The 19,057-nt window shown below is 45.9% G+C and overlaps 2 protein-coding genes across 4 annotated transcripts in view; both read right to left on the minus strand.

The window, feature by feature from the left end:
• The window catches only part of LOC115113237 (bifunctional heparan sulfate N-deacetylase/N-sulfotransferase 2-like), a 234,248-nt gene extending 216,910 nt beyond the window's left edge, over positions 1-17,338 (minus strand). For 2 of the 3 annotated variants that reach the window (XM_029640651.2, XM_065012803.1), the window contains exon 1: positions 1,678-1,828. The gene's annotated coding sequence lies outside the window, so the exon portion shown is untranslated. Of the gene's footprint in view, positions 1-1,677; positions 1,829-16,683 lie in introns of those variants that run through there. The other variant, XM_065012804.1, reaches the window with a different exon arrangement.
• The window catches only part of LOC115113239 (zinc finger SWIM domain-containing protein 8-like), a 47,317-nt gene continuing 38,275 nt past the window's right edge, over positions 10,016-19,057 (minus strand). Inside the window, 1 exon segment of the mRNA XM_065012802.1 lies at positions 10,016-11,566. Coding sequence (XP_064868874.1) covers positions 11,363-11,566 — 204 coding nt within the window. The 3' untranslated portion in view covers positions 10,016-11,362.

Here is a 19,057-nt window from a genome sequence, read left to right on the forward strand (position 1 = left end):
CAGGCCTTTCTCTTAATTATAAAGTGGTTCTCTCAGACATCAGTAATATGCTCAGAGGACAGAAGTCGTCTTGAGCCCACAGCTCAACACTAATTGGGCTTTCCACTCAAAAATAGAATGAAACAAGTTGTTGAAGCGGGATCATGAAACAAGGACTGAGCTTATTGTACCCAGTCTTTCAAAATATAGCTTGTAAAAAAAGTGTTCATTTGAGGTGCAAAATTAAGCTGAGCATGATGCTGTATGTAGGCTACTTTTTACATGCATTGTATAAGTGCACTTTGGGAAAAGAATGACACACATTCACTAGCATTACATTACTCATCAGGATCGATAGATTCAAGGCTATCACGTTAACACTGCTCATCAGAGAAAACATAAAAGAACACCCGGGTTGCTGTGGCTCTTTCTCCCATGGTGTCCACATCTCAACCAATCAATGGCAGCAACTTCAAATCTACTAACCTTCATTCAATAACCAAAAAGATCATGTGGTTCCTTGAGCAATTAATTACTGAGGAGTAGCCAGCCCATGTCCTGGCAAAACCTCTACCACCACACTGTTAAAAGTAAAAATGTCTGGAATACTCTGCAATTATTAGGCCAGTTGAGTGTTAACATACAGTGCCTTCAGAAAGTATTTATACCCCTTGACTTTTTCCACATGTTAGACAGAATTTAAAATGGATTAAATTGAGGTGTCACTGGCCTATACACAATACCCTATAATGTCTATGTGGAATTATGTTTTTAGAAATTTTTCAAAATGAAAAGCTGAAATGTCTTAAGTCAATAAGTAATCAACCACTTTGTTATGGCAAGCCTAAATAAGTTCAGGAGTAAACATTTACTTAACAAATCATGAGTTGCATGGATTCACTCTGTGTTGTATGGATTCACATGATTTTTGAATGACTACATAATTTCTGTACCCCACACATACAATTATCTGTAAAATCACGCAGTCGGCAATGAATTTCAACCACTTTGTTTGAAGTACAATATACCAACATAGCTACTGTAGTAAATCAAAGCTGTGTGCTGGAAAGCCTTGGTAGAGCATGTGTGGAATAGGCATTGTGGTGCTCATGTGAATTTCCTTTACTTTTCGGCTTCAGACTAATGCCTACCTCTCACTTACAATACATGAATGTAATAAAATAAACGTTTCAAATGTATTTCGAACATATTTCAGAACTGTAAACAAAAACACTTTACAGTAAAAAAATAATAATAATAATAATAATTAAAAAATACAGTTGTTACATACCAGAATAACGATGGGGAGTTACTGGTTATGGAAAAACTTTTACATGCAACAGTCAGCCATATGATTCACCACTAGCCTCTTAATAGTAAGCAAACAACTCTAAGCATCTCGATAGAACGACTAGCTCCAACAAACACATGCTGCTGGAATTCACCAAATGTTTGGTTTCTTCATATTTAGCGAACGTTACTAATGACGTGAATACATATATGTCCACGTCATTCACTTATATTGTAAAGAAAAAATAGAGGAAAACCATGCATTGCCAACTGGCAATAAAATATAGCTAGCTATATGCTTGAGAGGTTAGCCTACCGGCTAACTTAGTGTTGTACACATGCAATGGGCTGCCTTCAAGTTAAAGAGGACACGCAACATATTCAAAGTAAATATGGTGTTTTACTTACCTAGGTACGTTTTTGAAAGACCAATATCCACACGAAATGCATAACGACAGAAAATATGCAAATGTTTAAAGTCTAGTTGACAGCATCGTTCCTGAACCCGCCATCTTCATTCAGCAATCGATGCATTCTGCCGAAACTCCGGAATGAACCAAAGTGAGCAGGAGAAGGAGGAGGGAGATTTCGTAACAGTGGACATACAAACGTTGTTTATTTTGAATAATTTCTCTGATCGGAGAGGAGGAAAATCCTCGAAATTACCCCATTTGAAACCGAATTGTGTTGGTATTTTAAGGTTAAAGCGCAAAACGGACAATACAATTGATCATGCTTGTTTTAACCCCCATAACACGGATATATTTCATGATACCCTTGTCGGGACAGAACACCCCGAGCTTCTTTCAGGCTTACTTTTTACTCACAGGTGCATACGGGGCAAAAGTGCAGAGTTTATTCGGCTATGCTACTCCTTTTACTTGGGTCATCAAAGTGATGATAAAATACTAGCTTTGGCGTCTGAGCAGGTAGCAACTAAAACATTGGGTATTCCAATGTGAACCCCATTGTCTGAACGTTTAATTTGGGAACCCTTCCACGAAAGTAAATTGTTGGGGAAATACTCAAAAACACAATTAGTTATCACATTGTATGCCCTATTTCCACACCACACAGAACTGAAGATCATTAACTAAGTGTGAAAATAAACTCACTGTAACCAGGCTACCGGTGAACTTGATCATAAATTGCCCTATAGCTCCCTCTCCTGTTCATACTGTGACAGACCGTAGCATGCATTTAACATTTGTTTAATTTACATCAATCATACCAATTCATTTTGCCAGTCGGTGCTCAGAGGATTTAGACAAAAACAGTATTTCTGATTTAGAGTAATTGTGGTTCAGTAGTAGCTTCTATCAAGGCCATCAGACTGTTCAACAGTCACCAGTAGCCAGCCTCCACCCATTACCCTGCACCTTAGAGACTGCTGCCTTAGTCATTGAACACTGGTAACTTCAATGTTTACATACCATTTTACCTACTTCATCCTATAACTACTACTGTACATACCTTTTCTATTCATATACTGTCTTTACACACCATTATTCATCAATCTACACACATGTATGCATACAGTGGCTTGTGAAAGTATTCACCCCAAGGCATTTTTCCTATTTTGTTGCCTTACAATCTGGAATTAAAATAGAATTTTGGGGTGGTGTGTAACATTTGACTTACACAACATGCCTACCACTTTGAAGATGCAAAATATTTTTTGTTAAACAAACAAGAAATAAGACACAAAAAAAAATACTTGAGCATGCATAACTGTTCACCCCACCCCCAAAGTCAATCATTTGTAAAGCCACCTTTCTCTTGGGGTATGTCCCTATAAGCTCGGCACATCTAGCCACTGGGATTTTTGCCCATTCTTCAAAGGCAAAACAACTCCAGCTCCTTCAAGTTGGATGGGTTCCGCTGGTGTACAGCAATCTTTAAGTCAGACCACAGTTTCTCAATTGGATTGAGGTCTGGGCTTTGACTAGGCCATTCCAAGACATTTAAATGTTTCCCCTTAAACCACTCGAGTGTTGCTTTAGCAGTATGCTTAAGGTCATTGTCCTGCTGGAAGGTGAACCTCCGTCCCAGTATCAAATCTCTGGAAGACTGAAACAGGTTTCCCCTCAATAATTTCCCTGTATTTAGCACCAGCCATCATTCCTTCAATTCTGACCAGTTTCCCAGTCCCTGCCGATGAAAAGCATCCCCACAACATGATACTGCCACCACCATGCTTCACTGTGGGGATGGTGTTCTCGGGGTGATGAGAGGTGTTGGGTTTGCGCCAGGCATAGCATTTTTCTTGATGGCCAAAAAGCTACAAAGCTTAAAGTGGTCCTATGGACAGATACTCCAATTTCCGCTGTGGAGCTTTGCAGCTCCTTCAGGGTTATCTTTGGTCTCTTTGTTGCCTCTCTGATTAATGCCCTCCTTGCCTGGACTGTGAGTTTTGGTGGGCAGCCCTCTCTTGGCAGATTTGTTGTGGTGCCATATTCTTTCAATTTTCTCTATAATGGATTTAATGGTGCTCCGTGGGATGTTCAAAGTTTAGGATTTTTTAAATGTTTTTTTTCTCCTTCAATCTACACACAATATGCCATAATGACATGGCAAAAACAAGTTTAGAAGTTTCCAGATGTATTTGTTTTTAAATCCGGAAATATCCCATCTACATAAAAATGTTCAGACCATTTACTCAGTACTTTGTTGAAGCATCTTTGGCAGCGATTATAACATCGATTCTCCTTGGGTATGATGGTACAAGCTTGGTATACCTTTATTTAGGGTGTTTCTCCCATTATTTTCTGCAGATCCTCTCAAGCTCTGTCAGGTTTGATGGGGAGCACCGCTGCACAGCTACTTTCAGATCTCTCCAGAGATGTTCGATCGGGTTCAAGTCAGGTTCAAGGGCATTCAGAAACTTGTCCCGAAGCCAGTCCTGCGGTGGTTGTGTGCGTTGGGTCGTTATCCTGTAGGAAGGTGAACCTTTGCCCCAGTCTGAGGTCCTGAGCCCTCTGAAGCTGGTTTTCATCAAGGATCTCACTGTACTTTAATCCGCTCAGCTTTCCCTCAATCCTGACTAGTCTCCCAGTCCCTGCCACTGAAAAACAACCCAACAGCATGATTTTTATTTTATTTTTATTTATTTTTTATTTCACCTTTATTTAACCAGGTAGGCTAGTTGAGAACAAGTTCTCATTTGCAACTGCGACCTGGCCAAGATAAAGCATAGCAGTGTGAACAGACAACACAGAGTTACACATGGAGTAAACAATTAACAAGTCAATAACACAGTAGAAAAAAAAATGGGCAGTCTATATACAATGTGTGCAAAAGGCATGAGGAGGTAGGCGAATAATACAATTTTGCAGATTAACACTGGGGTGATAAATGATCAGATGGTCATGTACAGGTAGAGATATTGGTGTGCAAAAGAGCAGAAAAGTAAATAAATAAATAAAAAAACAGTATAAAAACAGTATGGGAATGAGGTAGGTGAAAATGGGTGGGCTATTTACCAATAGACTATGTACAGCTGCAGCGATCGGTTAGCTGCTCGGATAGCTGATGTTTGAAGTTGGTGAGGGAGATAAAAGTCTCCAACTTCAGCGATTTTTGCAGTTCGTTCCAGTCACAGGCAGCAGAGTACTGGAACGAAAGGCGGCCAAATGAGGTGTTGGCTTTAGGGATGATCAGTGAGATACACCTGCTGGAGCGTGTGCTACGGATGGGTGTTGCCATCGTGACCAGTGAACTGAGATAAGGCGGAGCTTTACCTAGCATGGACTTGTAGATGACCTGGAGCCAGTGGGTCTGGCGACGAATATGTAGCGAGGGCCAGCCGACTAGAGCATACAAGTCGCAGTGGTGGGTGGTATAAGGTGCTTTGGTGACAAAACGGATGGCACTATGATAGACTGCATCCAGTTTGCTGAGTAGAGTGTTGGAAGCCATTTTGTAGATGACATCGCCGAAATCGAGGATCGGTAGGATAGTCAGTTTTACTAGGGTAAGCTTGGCGGCGTGAGTGAAGGAGGCTTTGTTGCGGAATAGAAAGCCGACTCTTGATTTGATTTTCGATTGGAGATGTTTGATGTACATTTACATTTACATTTAAGTCATTTAGCAGACGCTCTTATCCAGAGCGACTTACAAATTGGTGCGTTCACCTTAAGACATCCAGTGGAACAGCCACTTTACAATAGTGCATCTCTTTTAAGGGGGGGGGGGTGAGAAGGATTACTTTATCCTATCCTAGGTATTCCTGAAAGAGGTGGGGTTTCAGGTGTCTCCGGAAGGTGGTGATTGACTCCGCTGTCCTGGCGTCGTGAGGGAGTTTGTTCCACCATTGGGGGGCCAGAGCAGCGAACAGTTTTGACTGGGCTGCGCAGGAACTGTACTTCCTCAGTGGTAGGGAGGCGAGCAGGCCAGAGGTGGATGAACGCAGTGCCCAGATGTGAGTCTGGAAGGAGAGTTTGCAGTCTAGCCAGACACCTAGGTACTTATAGATGTCCACATATTCAAGGTCGGAACCATCCAGGGTGGTGATGCTTGTCGGGCATGCGGGTGCAGGCAGCGATCGGTTGAAAAGCATGCATTTGGTTTTACTCGCGTTTAAGAGCAGTTGGAGGCCACGGAAGGAGTGCTGTATGGCATTGAAGCTCGTTTGGAGGTTAGATAGCACAGTGTCCAATGACGGGCCGAAAGTATATAGAATGGTGTCGTCTGCGTAGAGGTGGATCAGGGAATCGCCCGCAGCAAGAGCAACATCATATATACAGAGAAAAGAGTCGGCCCGAGAATTGAACCCTGTGGCACCCCCATAGAGACTGCCAGAGGACCGGACAGCATGCCCTCCGATTTGACACACTGAACTCTGTCTGCAAAGTAATTGGTGAACCAGGCAAGGCAGTCATCCGAGAAACCGAGGCTATTGAGTCTGCCGATAAGAATATGGTGATTGACAGAGTCGAAAGCCTTGGCGAGGTCGATGAAGACGGCTGCACAGTACTGTCTTTTATCGATGGCGGTTATGATATCGTTTAGTACCTTGAGCGTGGCTGAGGTGCACCCGTGACCGGCTCGGAAACCAGATTGCACAGCGGAGAAGGTACGGTGGGATTCGAGATGGTCAGTGACCTGTTTGTTGACTTGGCTTTCGAAGACCTTAGATAGGCAGGGCAGGATGGATATAGGTCTATAGCAGTTTGGGTCCAGGGTGTCTCCCCTTTGAAGAGGGGGATGACTGCGGCAGCTTTCCAATCCTTGGGGATCTCAGACGATATGAAAGAGAGGTTGAACAGGCTGGTAATAGGGGTTGCGACAATGGCGGCAGATAGTTTCAGAAATAGAGGGTCCAGATTGTCAAGCCCAGCTGATTTGTACGGGTCTAGGTTTTGCAGCTCTTTCAGAACATCTGCTATCTGGATTTGGGTAAAGGAGAACCTGGAAAGGCTTGGGCGAGGAGCTGCGGGGGGGGCGGAGCTGTTGGCCGAGGTTGGAGTAGCCAGGCGGAAGGCATGGCCATCCGTTGAGAAGTGCTTATTGAAGCTTTCGATAATCGTGGATTTATCGGTGGAGACCGTGTTACCTAGCCTCAGTGCAGTGGGCAGCTGGGAGGAGGTGCTCTTGTTCTGCATGGACTTCACAGTGTCCCAGAACTTTTTGGAGTTGGAGCTACAGGATGCAAACTTCTGCCTGAAGAAGCTGGCCTTAGCTTTCCTGACTGACTGCGTGTATTGGTTCCTGACTTCCTGAACAGTTGCATATCACGGGGCTATTCGATGCTATTGCAGTCCGCCACAGGATGTTTTTGTGCTGGTCGAGGGCAGTCAGGTCTGGAGTGAACCAAGGGCTGTATCTGTTCTTGGTTCTGCATTTTTTGAACGGAGCGTGCTTATCTAAAATGGTGAGGAAGTTACTTTTAAAGAATGACCAGGCATCCTCAACTGACGGGATGAGGTCAATGTCCTTCCAGGATACCCGGGCCAGGTCGATTAGAAAGGCCTGCTCACAGAAGTGTTTTAGGGAGCGTTTGACAGTGATGAGGGTGGTCGTTTGACTGCGGCTCCGTGGCGGATACAGGCAATGAGGCAGTGATCGCTGAGATCCTGGTTGAAGACAGCGGAGGTGTATTTGGAGGGCCAGTTGGTCAGGATGACGTCTATGAGGGTGCCCTTGTTTACAGAGTTAGGGTTGTACCTGGTGGGTTCCTTGATGATTTGAGTGAGATTGAGGGCATCTAGCTTACATTGTAGGACTGCCGGGGTGTTAAGCATATCCCAGTTTAGGTCACCTAACAGAACAAACTCTGAAGCTAGATGGGGGGGCGATCAATTCACAAATGGTGTCCAGGGCACAGCTGGGAGCTGAGGGTGGCCGGTAGCAGGCGGCAACAGTGAGAGACTTATTTCTGGAGAGGGTAATTTTCAAAATTAGTAGTTCGAACTGTTTGGGTATGGACCTGGAAAGTATGACATTACTTTGCAGGCTATCTCTGCAGTAGACTGCAACTCCGCCCCCTTTGGTAGTTCTATCTTGACGGAAGATGTTATAGTTGGGTATGGAAATCTCTGAATTTTTGGTGGCCTTCCTGAGCCAGGATTCAGACACGGCAAGGACATCAGGGTTAGCAGAATGTGCTAAAGCAGTGAGTAAAACAAACTTAGGGAGGAGGCTTCTGATGTTGACATGCATAAAACCAAGGCTTTTTCAATCACAGAAGTCAACAAATGAGGGTACCTGGGGACATGCAGGGCCTGGGTTTACCTCCACATCACCCGCGGAACAGAGAAGGAGTAGTATGAGGGTGCGGCTAAAGGCTATCAAAACTGGTCGCCTAGAGCGTTGGGGGCAGAGGATAAGAGGAGCAGGTTTCTGGGCATGGTAGAATATATTCAGGGCATAATGCGCAGACAGGGGTATGGTGGGGTGCGGGTACAGCGGAGGTAAGCCCAGGCACTGGGTGATGATGAGACAGGTTGCATCTCTGGACATGCTGGTTGTAATGGGTGAGGTCACCGCATGTGTGGGAGGTGGGACAAAGGAGGTAACAGGGGTATGCAGAGTGGGTCTAGGGGCTCCGTTGTGAACTAAAACAATTATAACTAACCTGAACAACAGTATACAAGGCATATTGACATCTGAGAGAGACATACAGCGAGGCATACAGTAATCACAGGTGTTGAATTTGGAAAGCTAGCTAAAAACAGTAGGCGAGGCTAATCCGCTAGCACAACAAACAGCAGATAAAATGGCGTTGACTAGGCAACGGGGCCGACAGGTAAGACAAACAAGCAGAAAGGAGTACCGTGATTAATGGACAGTCCAGCGTGCGTCAGCTATGTAGCCAAGAGATCAGTGTCCAGGGGGCAGCGGTGGATGGGCAGGGGGGGCTGGGCTGGCGAGTGTTATCCAGGTTTTTTTTTTAAACAAACAATGACTAACTAGCTTGTAGCTAGTTAGCTGGTTAGCGTCTGGAGGTTCTTGAGTGTGTCATAAAAATAAAAATAAGAGTAAACGTAATAGCGATTCCGTATCACATTGGGTGAGGCAGGTTTCCGGAAGGTATAAACAAATTAAAAATCAAAAAGAGATAGAAAGTAAATGGGGTCAGAGAGTGATTGGGACGCGGTGGTTCAGACGGTTAGCAGGCCTGTGCTAACAAGCTAACAGTTCGTAGGCCCGAGCTAGACAAGGTAGCAGTTAGCGGACCGGAGCTTGACAAGCTAGCCGTTAGCAGGCCGAATTAGCAAGCAGGGAGATAGCGAGGGCTAGAGAGTTAACCTTTGGGGGAAGTCGCGATGGGGTGAGTCTGTTTATTCTGCCACCACCATGCGTCACCGTAGGGATAACGCCAGATTTCCTCAAGACATGATGCTTGGCTTCCAGCCAAGGAGTTCGAGCTTGGTTTCATCAGACCAGAGAATCTTGTTTCTCATGGTCTGAGTCCTTTAGGTACCTTTTGGGAAACTCAAAGCTGGCTGTCATGTACCTTTTACTGAGGAGTGGCTTCCATCTGGCCACTCTACCATAAAGGCCTGATTGGTGGAGTGCTGCAGAGATGGTTGTCCTTCTGAATGGTTCTCCCATCTCCACAGAGGAACTTTGTGGACTCAATGCAGCAGACATTTTGTTGTACCCTTCCCCAGATCTGTGCCTCGACACAACCCTGCCTCGGAGCTCTACGGACAATTTCTTCGACCTCATGGCTTGGTTTTTGCTCTGACATGCAGTCAACTGCGTGACCTTATATAGACAGGTGTGTGCCTTTCCAAATCATGTCCAATCAATTGAATTTACGACAGGTGGACTCCAAACAAGTTGTATAAACATCAACAATAATCAATGGAAACAGGATACACCGGAGCTTAATTTCAAGTCTGAATAATTATGTAATTAAGGTATCGGTTTTTAGATTTTTACTAAATTTGCAAACATTTCTAAAAAATAAAAAAAGGTTTTCCGCTTTGACATGGGGTATTGTGTTTAGATAAGAAAAAACATTTAATTCATTTCAGAATAAGGCTGTAACGTAACAAAATTTGAAAAAAAGTCAAGGGGTCTGTATACTTTCCAAATACACACACACGACTAACATTGCTCGTTCTGTTTTTTTGTGTCTCTGGATTATGTTTTTTTTATTGCTAGGCATTACTACAGTTGGAGCTAGAAACAAACATTCTGCTGCACCTGCAATATCTGCAAATCTGTGTACACTACCGATCAATTTTGATCATGTCCATTTTTTGTACTTTCCACCCACAAAATAAATTACAGCACGTGTTTTGAATAACCTTTATTAAGTAAACTCTACATTTCAGTATTGCTTTATGTCCTTTTTTCTTTTATTCTAAATTACAACCTCTTGCAATCAGCACAATTTATATATATACTTTTTTCCCAACCAAGCTACACTGAGGAATACAAAAATATCACAGTACATTTTCTACTAAGTCACATCACCCGTGAGCTCCAGAGCAGGGTTGGAGGTGCAGGTTTGGAACACAGGGATCTGGCAACGTCCCCTATAGAACATCAATGGACAGTGGACATGAATTCCACAGTAACAGCTGATGGATGTAACCTGGAAACCCAGTCTGCATATAAGCCTTTCTGAGCGTAGCACTTTTATGATTCTAGATGTGTAGGGCATGTAAATAGCATGTCCACTCATCCTTTATGTGATCCTGATATTTGATTGGATGATTGTACTTGAGATTTGCAAAAGGCCATCCACTTGCACTCTTGACCCACTCAAAAAGGGCCAATGAGTTTGGTCCAGCCAGACACCCGTGTTCCCAGACCCAAAACCTCAAACCGCTGAATCAGAAAAGGGAACCCACACAACACTCACGTTACACTCTCTCATTCTCAAAATTCCTCTCTGCATACACATCATTCAAAATATCAAAAAGATAAAACAAAACACTAAAAGAATCCTGACCCGTACTCAGGTTACTATTTTCATATTACATTTCTTTTCATTTTATTATTTCAACAAACTGTTTGTCTATTTTTTTAAACTTTCTTGTTTAAACACTGTCAGAATACCCAAAATTCAGATCCGTAGTGACTGGTGGAGGCTAACTCCCCCCAGGACAGTGGAATGTTGCAGTATGAATCTGACTTACTCAGTGGTTTCAATAAAATAACCAACCAACAACAAAATAAATGACAACTTATATGCCCCAAGCAACCAAAAAGCACTCCTTCGTGACTGCTTCTGGAAGGAAAGTTGGGAGGATGAGGGGGAATATATGTTACAGGAAGTTACACAGAGACATGAACCATGATAATGGGAGACGCAATTCAGTCACGAACAGACACAGAACACAACATAAGCTGATTCCCTTTCAGCTTTCCACAAAGCTCTGCGTCTCACACAGTTATGACATCTAAAAGGGTGGGGAATGGGGGTTGATTGTGCTGCCTGTGTGCTGTGTAGGGTATGTACATTAAGGTACACAAGGAGGGTTGAAGTCAGGTCAGGTGAAGGAGAGGCCAGGGAGGCGGATGGGGAGAGCATTCGAGGCAGAGCCAAACGTCGATGGAGAGAGCCAGAGCTCGACAGGGCTGTGGGTTTGTGGGGTGGGAGCGTCGTTCCTCTCCCACTCCACTGCCCTCACAGTCATGGGGAGAAGGTGGCCATCTCCAGAGAGATACGCTGCCACAGCTCCTTGGTCTGCTTGCCCCTCTTCAGGTTCTGAAGCACGTCATTGAACTGCATCATTCCCACAGGGGTCAAACAGAAGGCCCCGCGGGCACTGCGGATGATGTTGACAAAGTCGTCGTAGTCGGCCGGGGTCAGGTGGATCAGCCGGTGGTGGATGTACTGCAGTGGGGGACGACGGGTGGGACAGAGGAGCAGATTAACTGAGTCAAACAGGGCACCAAAGGGTAATCTACTTTACTACTTATGTCAATGTTAGTCACAGACAGGGCACCCAGATCCTAAACCAACCCCTACCTCCTACTACCCCCAATGAACTTGTGGAGCAGCAATTTCTCAACTGGTGGGTCATGACCCAAATTTGGGTTTCGGGAAGTCTTCTTTGTTATACATTTTTATTTTAATGAAAAATACTCAAGTCTGAACTTAAATGACAAATCATAAAACCAGGTAGAAAGTGAATAAATCATTTAATCTCAGCTATTCTTTAAAGTATTTTCAATATAGAGCTATTAGAAATGCTATTCAGCAGTTTTGGTTGATTTTGTGGTCTCAAACCAAAAGCTTACATTCTTCAAGAATATGAACATTGTGAATACCAATCCATTCAGATTTACACAAGTACATAGGGATTTGGGATCGATTTGGATTGAACAATAGTGTTTGGTGAGAATATAGATAAACATATGTGGTCCACTGCCAGTGTTATATACGACATGACCAAAAGTATGTGGACACCTGCTCATCTAACATCTCATTCCAAACTCATGGGCATTAACATAGAGTTGGTCCCCCCTTTCCTGCTATAACAGCCTACACTATTCTGGGAAGGATTTCCACTAGAGGTTGGAACATTGCTGCAGGGACTTGCTTCCATTCAGCCACAAAAGCATTAGTGAGGTCGGGCACTGACGTTGGCCAGTAGGCCTGGCTCGCAGTCAGCGTTCCAATTCATCCAAAAGGTGTTCAATGTTGAGGTCAGGACTCTGTGCAGGCCAGTCAATTTCTTCCACACCGATCTCAACAAACCATTTCTGTATGGACCTCGCTTTGTGTATGGGTGTATTGTCATGCTGAAACAGGAAAGGGCCTTCCACAAACTGTTGCCACAGAGTTGGAACCACATAATAGATTAGAATGTCATTGTATGCTGTAGCATTAAGATTTCCTTTCACTGGAAATAAGGGGACCATCCCAAACCATAAAACACAGAGAGAGAACATTATTCATCCACCAAACTTTACAGTTGGCACTATGCAGTCAGGCAGGTAGTTTTCTCCAAGCATCTGCCAAACCCAGATTCGTCCGTCGGACTGCCAGATGGTGAAGCGGGATTCATCCCTCCAGAGAACATGTTCCCACTGCTCCAGAGTCTAACAGAGGCGAGCTTTACACCATTCCAGCATACACTTGGTATTGCACATTGTGATCTTATGCTTGTGTGCGGTTGCTAGGCCATGGAAACCCATTTCATGAAGCTTCCAACGAACAGGTCTTGTACTGACGTTGCTTCCAGAGGCAGTTTGTAACTCGGTAGTGAGTGTTGCAACCGAGGACAGATGATTTTGATGCACCACAGCCCCGGGGAGTCCTGTTTTGTGAGCTTGTGTGGCCTACCACTTCGCGGCTGAGCCATTATTGCTACTAGACATTTCCACTTCACAATAACACCACTTACAGTTGACCAGGACAGCTCTAGCAGGGCAGAAATATTACAAACTGACTTGTTGGAAAGGTGGCATCCTACGACAGTACCCCGTTGAAAGTCAGCTTTTCAGTAAGATCATTCTACTGCCAATGTTTGTCCAATGGTGACTGCATGGCTATGTGCTCAATTTTATACACCGGTCAGCAATGTGTGGTTGAAATAGCAGAATCCACTAATTTGAATAGGTGTCCATACTTTTGTATATTGATACAGCCACCTGTAACTAGGTTTACATTTGTTAATTTAATCACATCCCTCCATCTCAGGGTAAGCCCTTGAGGGCATTAATGAAGTGATGAGAATTCCGCACATCTCCAGTACAGTGCATTTTCAGTCCCAGCCTTGAGCAGGTACTTATTTTTGTTAACCTCCTAGGACAAATTCTGTATCATAATGAGTTTAAATTGATAAATTATTAACGGGAAACAGAGAGCGCTTCATTTTGCTCACAATGGTGTGGTTTAATGGAATATGACTGAAAAGGGTACACACTGCCCTATGGTACTGCTGCAATTTCAGACAGTAATTTCAATATGAGATATATCATCAATATCTTGTACATTTGGACTGGAAGTCAGGATTAACGTAATGAATTTGTCTCTTTCCTCAAATGATATAAACCCTGATCTCAAGTTCTCCATAGAATGTGACTAGAAATATTTATATTTTCTAGATATGTGAATAATGGTCTCTGATGGTAACCTCATCACCACCCTCTATCAAAAAGGCAGACCATAACACTTATTTTAGCTTACAGTGCGCATCCTAATGCACTTAAACGGTTTACCTAGGAGTCAATTCTGTAGACAGACGCCTGAGCCACTCCACTGACAATTACATTTACAAGGCTACAGTCATGAAACAGCGTTTCTTCGATGGAGGTTCCTCTTCCCAGTACGCCAAGAGTTGCTGGGCAAAAGTGTGAAAACTAAGAGAAACTGCTATGCTACACGTATAACCACATTTAACCCTAAAGCGTATACAGTGACTCCGAAAGTATTGGGACAGTGACACTTTTTTTTATGATACAATGACTGAGTTTAAAGAGCAGACTGTCAACTTTAATTTGAGGGGATTTTCATCCATATCGGGTGAACCATTTTGAAATTACAGCACGTTTTGTACATAGTAGTCCCCCCCCCATTTTAGGAGACCAAAATTAGTCAAATTCGGTATTTGGTCCCATATTCCTAGCACGCAATGACAACATCAAGCTTGTGACTACAAACAAGGGGGATGGGGTCCAAATCCAAAGTAACAGTCAGTATCTGGTGTTGCCACCAGCTGCATCAAGTACTGTAGTGCATCTCATCATGGACTGCACCAGATTTGCCAGTTCTTGCTGTGAGATGTTACCCCACTCTTCAACCAAATCACCTGCAAGTTCCCAGACATTTCTGGGGGGGAATGGCCCTAGCCCTCACCCTCAGATCCAACAGGTCCCAGACGCACTCAATGGGATTGAGATCCGGGCTCTTCGCTGGCCATGGCAGAACACTGACATTCCCGTCTTGCAGGAAATCAGCCATTCTGTTCATTCTGTGCGTGGTGGCATTGTCATGCAGGAGGATGAGCCTGAGCCAAGATGATCCTGCAGGAAGGGTACCACATGAGGGAGGATGTCTTCCCTGTAATGCACAGCGTTGAAATTGCCTGCAATGACAACAAGCTCAGTCCGATGATGCTGTGACTCACCGCCCTACAACATGACGGACCCTCCACCTCGATCTCGCTCCAGAGTACAGGCCCCGGTGTACGCTCATTCCTTCGACGATAAACGCGAATCCGACCATCACCCCTGGTGAGACAAAACCGCGACTCGTCAGTGAAGAGCACTTTTTGCCAGTCCTGTCTGGTCCAGCGACTGTTGGTTTGTGCCCATAGGCGACATTGTTGCTGGTGATGTCTGGTGAGGACCTGCCTTACAACAGGCCTACAAGCCCTCAGTCCAGCCTCTCTCAGCCTATTGCGGACAATCTGAGCACTGATGGAGGGATTGTGCATTCCTGGTGTAACAGTTGTTGTTGCCATCCTGTACTACCTGCAGGTGTGATGTTCGGACGTACCGATCCTGTGCAGGTGTTGTTACACGTGATCTGCCACTGCGAGGACGATCAGCTGTCCGTCCTGTCTTCCTGTAGCACCGTCTTCGGCGTCTCACAGACATTGCAATGTAATTTCTGGCCACATCTGCAGTCCTCATGCCTCCTTGCAGCATGCCTAAGGCACATTCACGCAGATGAGCAGGGACCCTGGGCATCTTTCTTTTGGTGTTTTTCAGAGTCGGTAGAAAGGCCTCTTTAGTGTCCTAAGTTTTTATAACTGTGACCTTAATTGCCTACCGTCTGTAAGCTGTTAGTGTCTTAACGACCGTTCCACAGGTGCAAGTTCATTAATTGCTTATGGTTCATTGAACAAGAAAGTGAAACTGTGTTTAAACCCTTTACATTTACATTACATTTAAGTCATTTAGCAGACGCTCTTATCCAGAGCGACTTACAAATTGGTGCATTCACCTTATGACATCCAGTGGAACAGTAGTGCATCTAAATCTTTTAAGGGGGGGGGGGGGGTTACTTTATCCTATCCTAGGTATTCCTTAAAGAGGTGGGGTTTCAGGTGTCTCCGGAAGGTGGTGATTGACTCCGCTGTCCTGGCGTCGTGAGGGAGTTTGTTCCACCATTGGGGGGCCAGAGCAGCGAACAGTTTTGACTGGGCTGAGCGGGAACTGTACTTCCTCAGTGGTAGGGAGGCGAGCAGGCCAGAGGTGGATGAACGCAGTGCCCTTGTTTGGGTGTAGGGCCTGATCAGAGCCTGGAGGTACTGAGGTGCCGTTCCCCTCACAGCTCCTTAGGCAAGCACCATGGTCTTGTAGCGGATGCGAGCTTCAACTGGAAGCCAGTGGAGAGAGCGGAGGAGCGGGGTGACGTGAGAGAACTTGGGAAGGTTGAACACCAGACGGGCTGCGGCGTTCTGGATGAGTTGTAGGGGTTTAATGGCACAGGCAGGGAGCCCAGCCAACAGCGAGTTGCAGTAATCCAGACGGGAGATGACGAGTGCCTGGATTAGGACCTGCGCCGCTTCCTGTGTGAGGCAGGGTCGTACTCTGCGGATGTTGTAGAGCATGAACCTACAGGAACGGGCCACCGCCTTGATGTTAGTTGAGAACGACAGGGTGTTGTCCAGGATCACGCCAAGGTTCTTAGCGCTCTGGGAGGAGGACACAATGGAGTTGTCAACCGTGATGGCGAGATCATGGAACGGGCAGTCCTTCCCGGGAGGAAGAGCAGCTCCGTCTTGCCGAGGTTCAGCTTGAGGTGGTGATCCGTCATCCACACTGATATGTCTGCCAGACATGCAGAGATGCGATTCGCCACCTGATCATCAGAAGGGGAAAGGAGAAGATTAATTGTGTGTCGTCTGCATAGCAATGATAGGAGAGACCATGTGAGGTTATGACAGAGCCAAGTGACTTGGTGTATAGCGAGAATAGGAGAGGGCCTAGAACAGAGCCCTGGGGGACACCAGTGGTGAGAGCACGTGGTGTGGAGACGGATTCTCGCCACGCCACCTGGTAGGAGCGACCTGTCAGGTAGGACGCAATCCAAGCGTGGGCCGCGCCGGAGATGCCCAACTCGGAGAGGGTGGAGAGGAGGATCTGATGGTTCACAGTATCGAAGGCAGCCGATAGGTCTAGAAGGATGAGAGCAGAGGAGAGAGAGTTAGCTTTAGCAGTGCGGAGCGCCTCCGTGATACAGAGAAGAGCAGTCTCAGTTGAATGACTAGTCTTGAAACCTGACTGATTTGGATCAAGAAGGTCATTCTGAGAGAGATGGCGGGAGAGCTGGCCAAGGACGGCACGTTCAAGAGTTTTGGAGAGAAAAGAAAGAAGGGATACTGGTCTGTAGTTGTTGACATCGGAGGGATCGAGTGTAGGTTTTTTCAGAAGGGGTGCAACTCTCGCTCTCTTGAAGACGGAAGGGACGTAGCCAGCGGTCAGGGATGAGTTGATGAGCGAGGTGAGGTAAGGGAGAAGGTCTCCGGAAATGGTCTGGAGAAGAGAGGATAGGGTCAAGCGGGCAGGTTGTTGGGCGGCCGGCCGTCACAAGACGCGAGATTTCATCTGGAGAGAGGGGGGAGAAAGAGGTCAGAGCACAGGGTAGGGCAGTGTGAGCAGAACCAGCGGTGTCGTTTGACTTAGCAAACGAGGATCGGATGTCGTCGACCTTCTTTTCAAAATGGTTGACGAAGTCATCTGCAGAGAGGGAGGAGGGGGAGGGGGAGGAGGATTCAGGAGGGAGGAGAAGGTTGCAAAGAGCTTCCTAGGGTTAGAGGCAGATGCTTGGAATTTAGAGTGGTAGAAAGTGGCTTTAGCAGCAGAGAGAGAAGAGGAAAATGTAGAGAGGAGGGAGTGAAAGGATGTCAGGTCCGCAGGGAGGCGAGTTTTCCTCCATTTCCGCTCGGCTGCCCAGAGCCCTGTTCTGTGAGCTCGCAATGAGTCGTTGAGCCACGGAGCGGGAGGGGAGGACCGAGCCGGCCTGGAGGATAGGGGACATAGAGAGTCAAAGGATGCAGAAAGGGAGGAGAGGAGGGTTGAGGAGGCAGAATCAGGAGATAGGTTGGAGAAGGTTTGAGCAGAGGGAAGAGATGATAGGATGGAAGAGGAGAGAGTAGCGGGGGAGAGAGAGCGAAGGTTGGGACGGCGCGATACCATCCGAGTAGGGGCAGTGTGGGAAGTGTTGGATGAGAGCGAGAGGGAAAAGGATACAAGGTAGTGGTCGGAGACTTGGAGGGGAGTTGCAATGAGGTTAGTGGAAGAACAGCATCTAGTAAAGATGAGGTCGAGCGTATTTCCTGCCTTGTGAGTAGGGGGGAAGGTGAGAGGGTGAGGTCAAAAGAGGAGAGGAGTGGAAAGAAGGAGGCAGAGAGGAATGAGTCAAAGGTAGACGTGGGGAGGTTAAAGTCGCCCAGAACTGTGAGAGGTGAGCCGTCCTCAGGAAAGGAGCTTATCAAGGCATCAAGCTCATTGATGAACTCTCCGAGGGAACCTGGAGGGCGATAAATGATAAGGATGTTAAGCTTGAAAGGGCTGGTAACTGTGACAGCATGGAATTCAAAGGAAGCGATAGACAGATGGGTAAGGGGAGAAAGAGAGAATGACCACTTGGGAGAGATGAGGATCCCGGTGCCACCACCCCGCTGACCAGAAGCTCTCGGGGTGTGCGAGAACACGTGGGCAGACGAAGAGAGAGCAGTAGGAGTAGCAGTGTTGTCTGTGGTGATCCATGTTTCCGTCAGTGCCAAGAAGTCGAGGGACTGGAGGGAGGCATAGGCTGAGATGAACTCTGCCTTGTTGGCCGCAGATCGGCAGTTCCAGAGGCTACCGGAGACCTGGAACTCCACGTGGGTCGTGCGCGCTGGGACCACCAGATTAGGGTGGCCGCGGCCACGCGGTGTGGAGCGTTTGTATGGTCTGTGCAGAGAGGAGAGAACAGGGATAGACAGACACATAGTTGACAGGCTACACAAGAGGCTACGCTAATGCAAAGGAGATTGGAATGACAAGTGGACTACACGTCTCGAGAGTTCAGAAAGTTAAGCTTACGTAGCAAGAATCTTATTGACTAAAATGATTAAAATGATACAGTACTGCTGAAGTAGGCTAGCTGGCAGAGGCTGCGTTGTTGACTATGTAGGCTAGCTGGCAGTGTCTGCGTTGTTGACACTACACTAATCAAGTCGTTCCGTTGAGTGTAATGGTTTCTACTGTGCTGCTATTCGGGGCTAGCTGGCTAGCTAGCAGTGTTGATTTACGTTACGTTGCATTAAAAGAACGACAATAGCTGGCTAGCTAACCTAGGAAATCGCTCAAGACTACACAATTATCTTTGATACAAAGACGGCTATGTAGCTAGCTATGTAGCTAGCTACGATCAAACAAATCA

This window comes from Oncorhynchus nerka, linkage group LG28, assembly GCF_034236695.1.
Source record: "Oncorhynchus nerka isolate Pitt River linkage group LG28, Oner_Uvic_2.0, whole genome shotgun sequence".
Classification (NCBI taxonomy): domain Eukaryota; kingdom Metazoa; phylum Chordata; class Actinopteri; order Salmoniformes; family Salmonidae; genus Oncorhynchus; species Oncorhynchus nerka.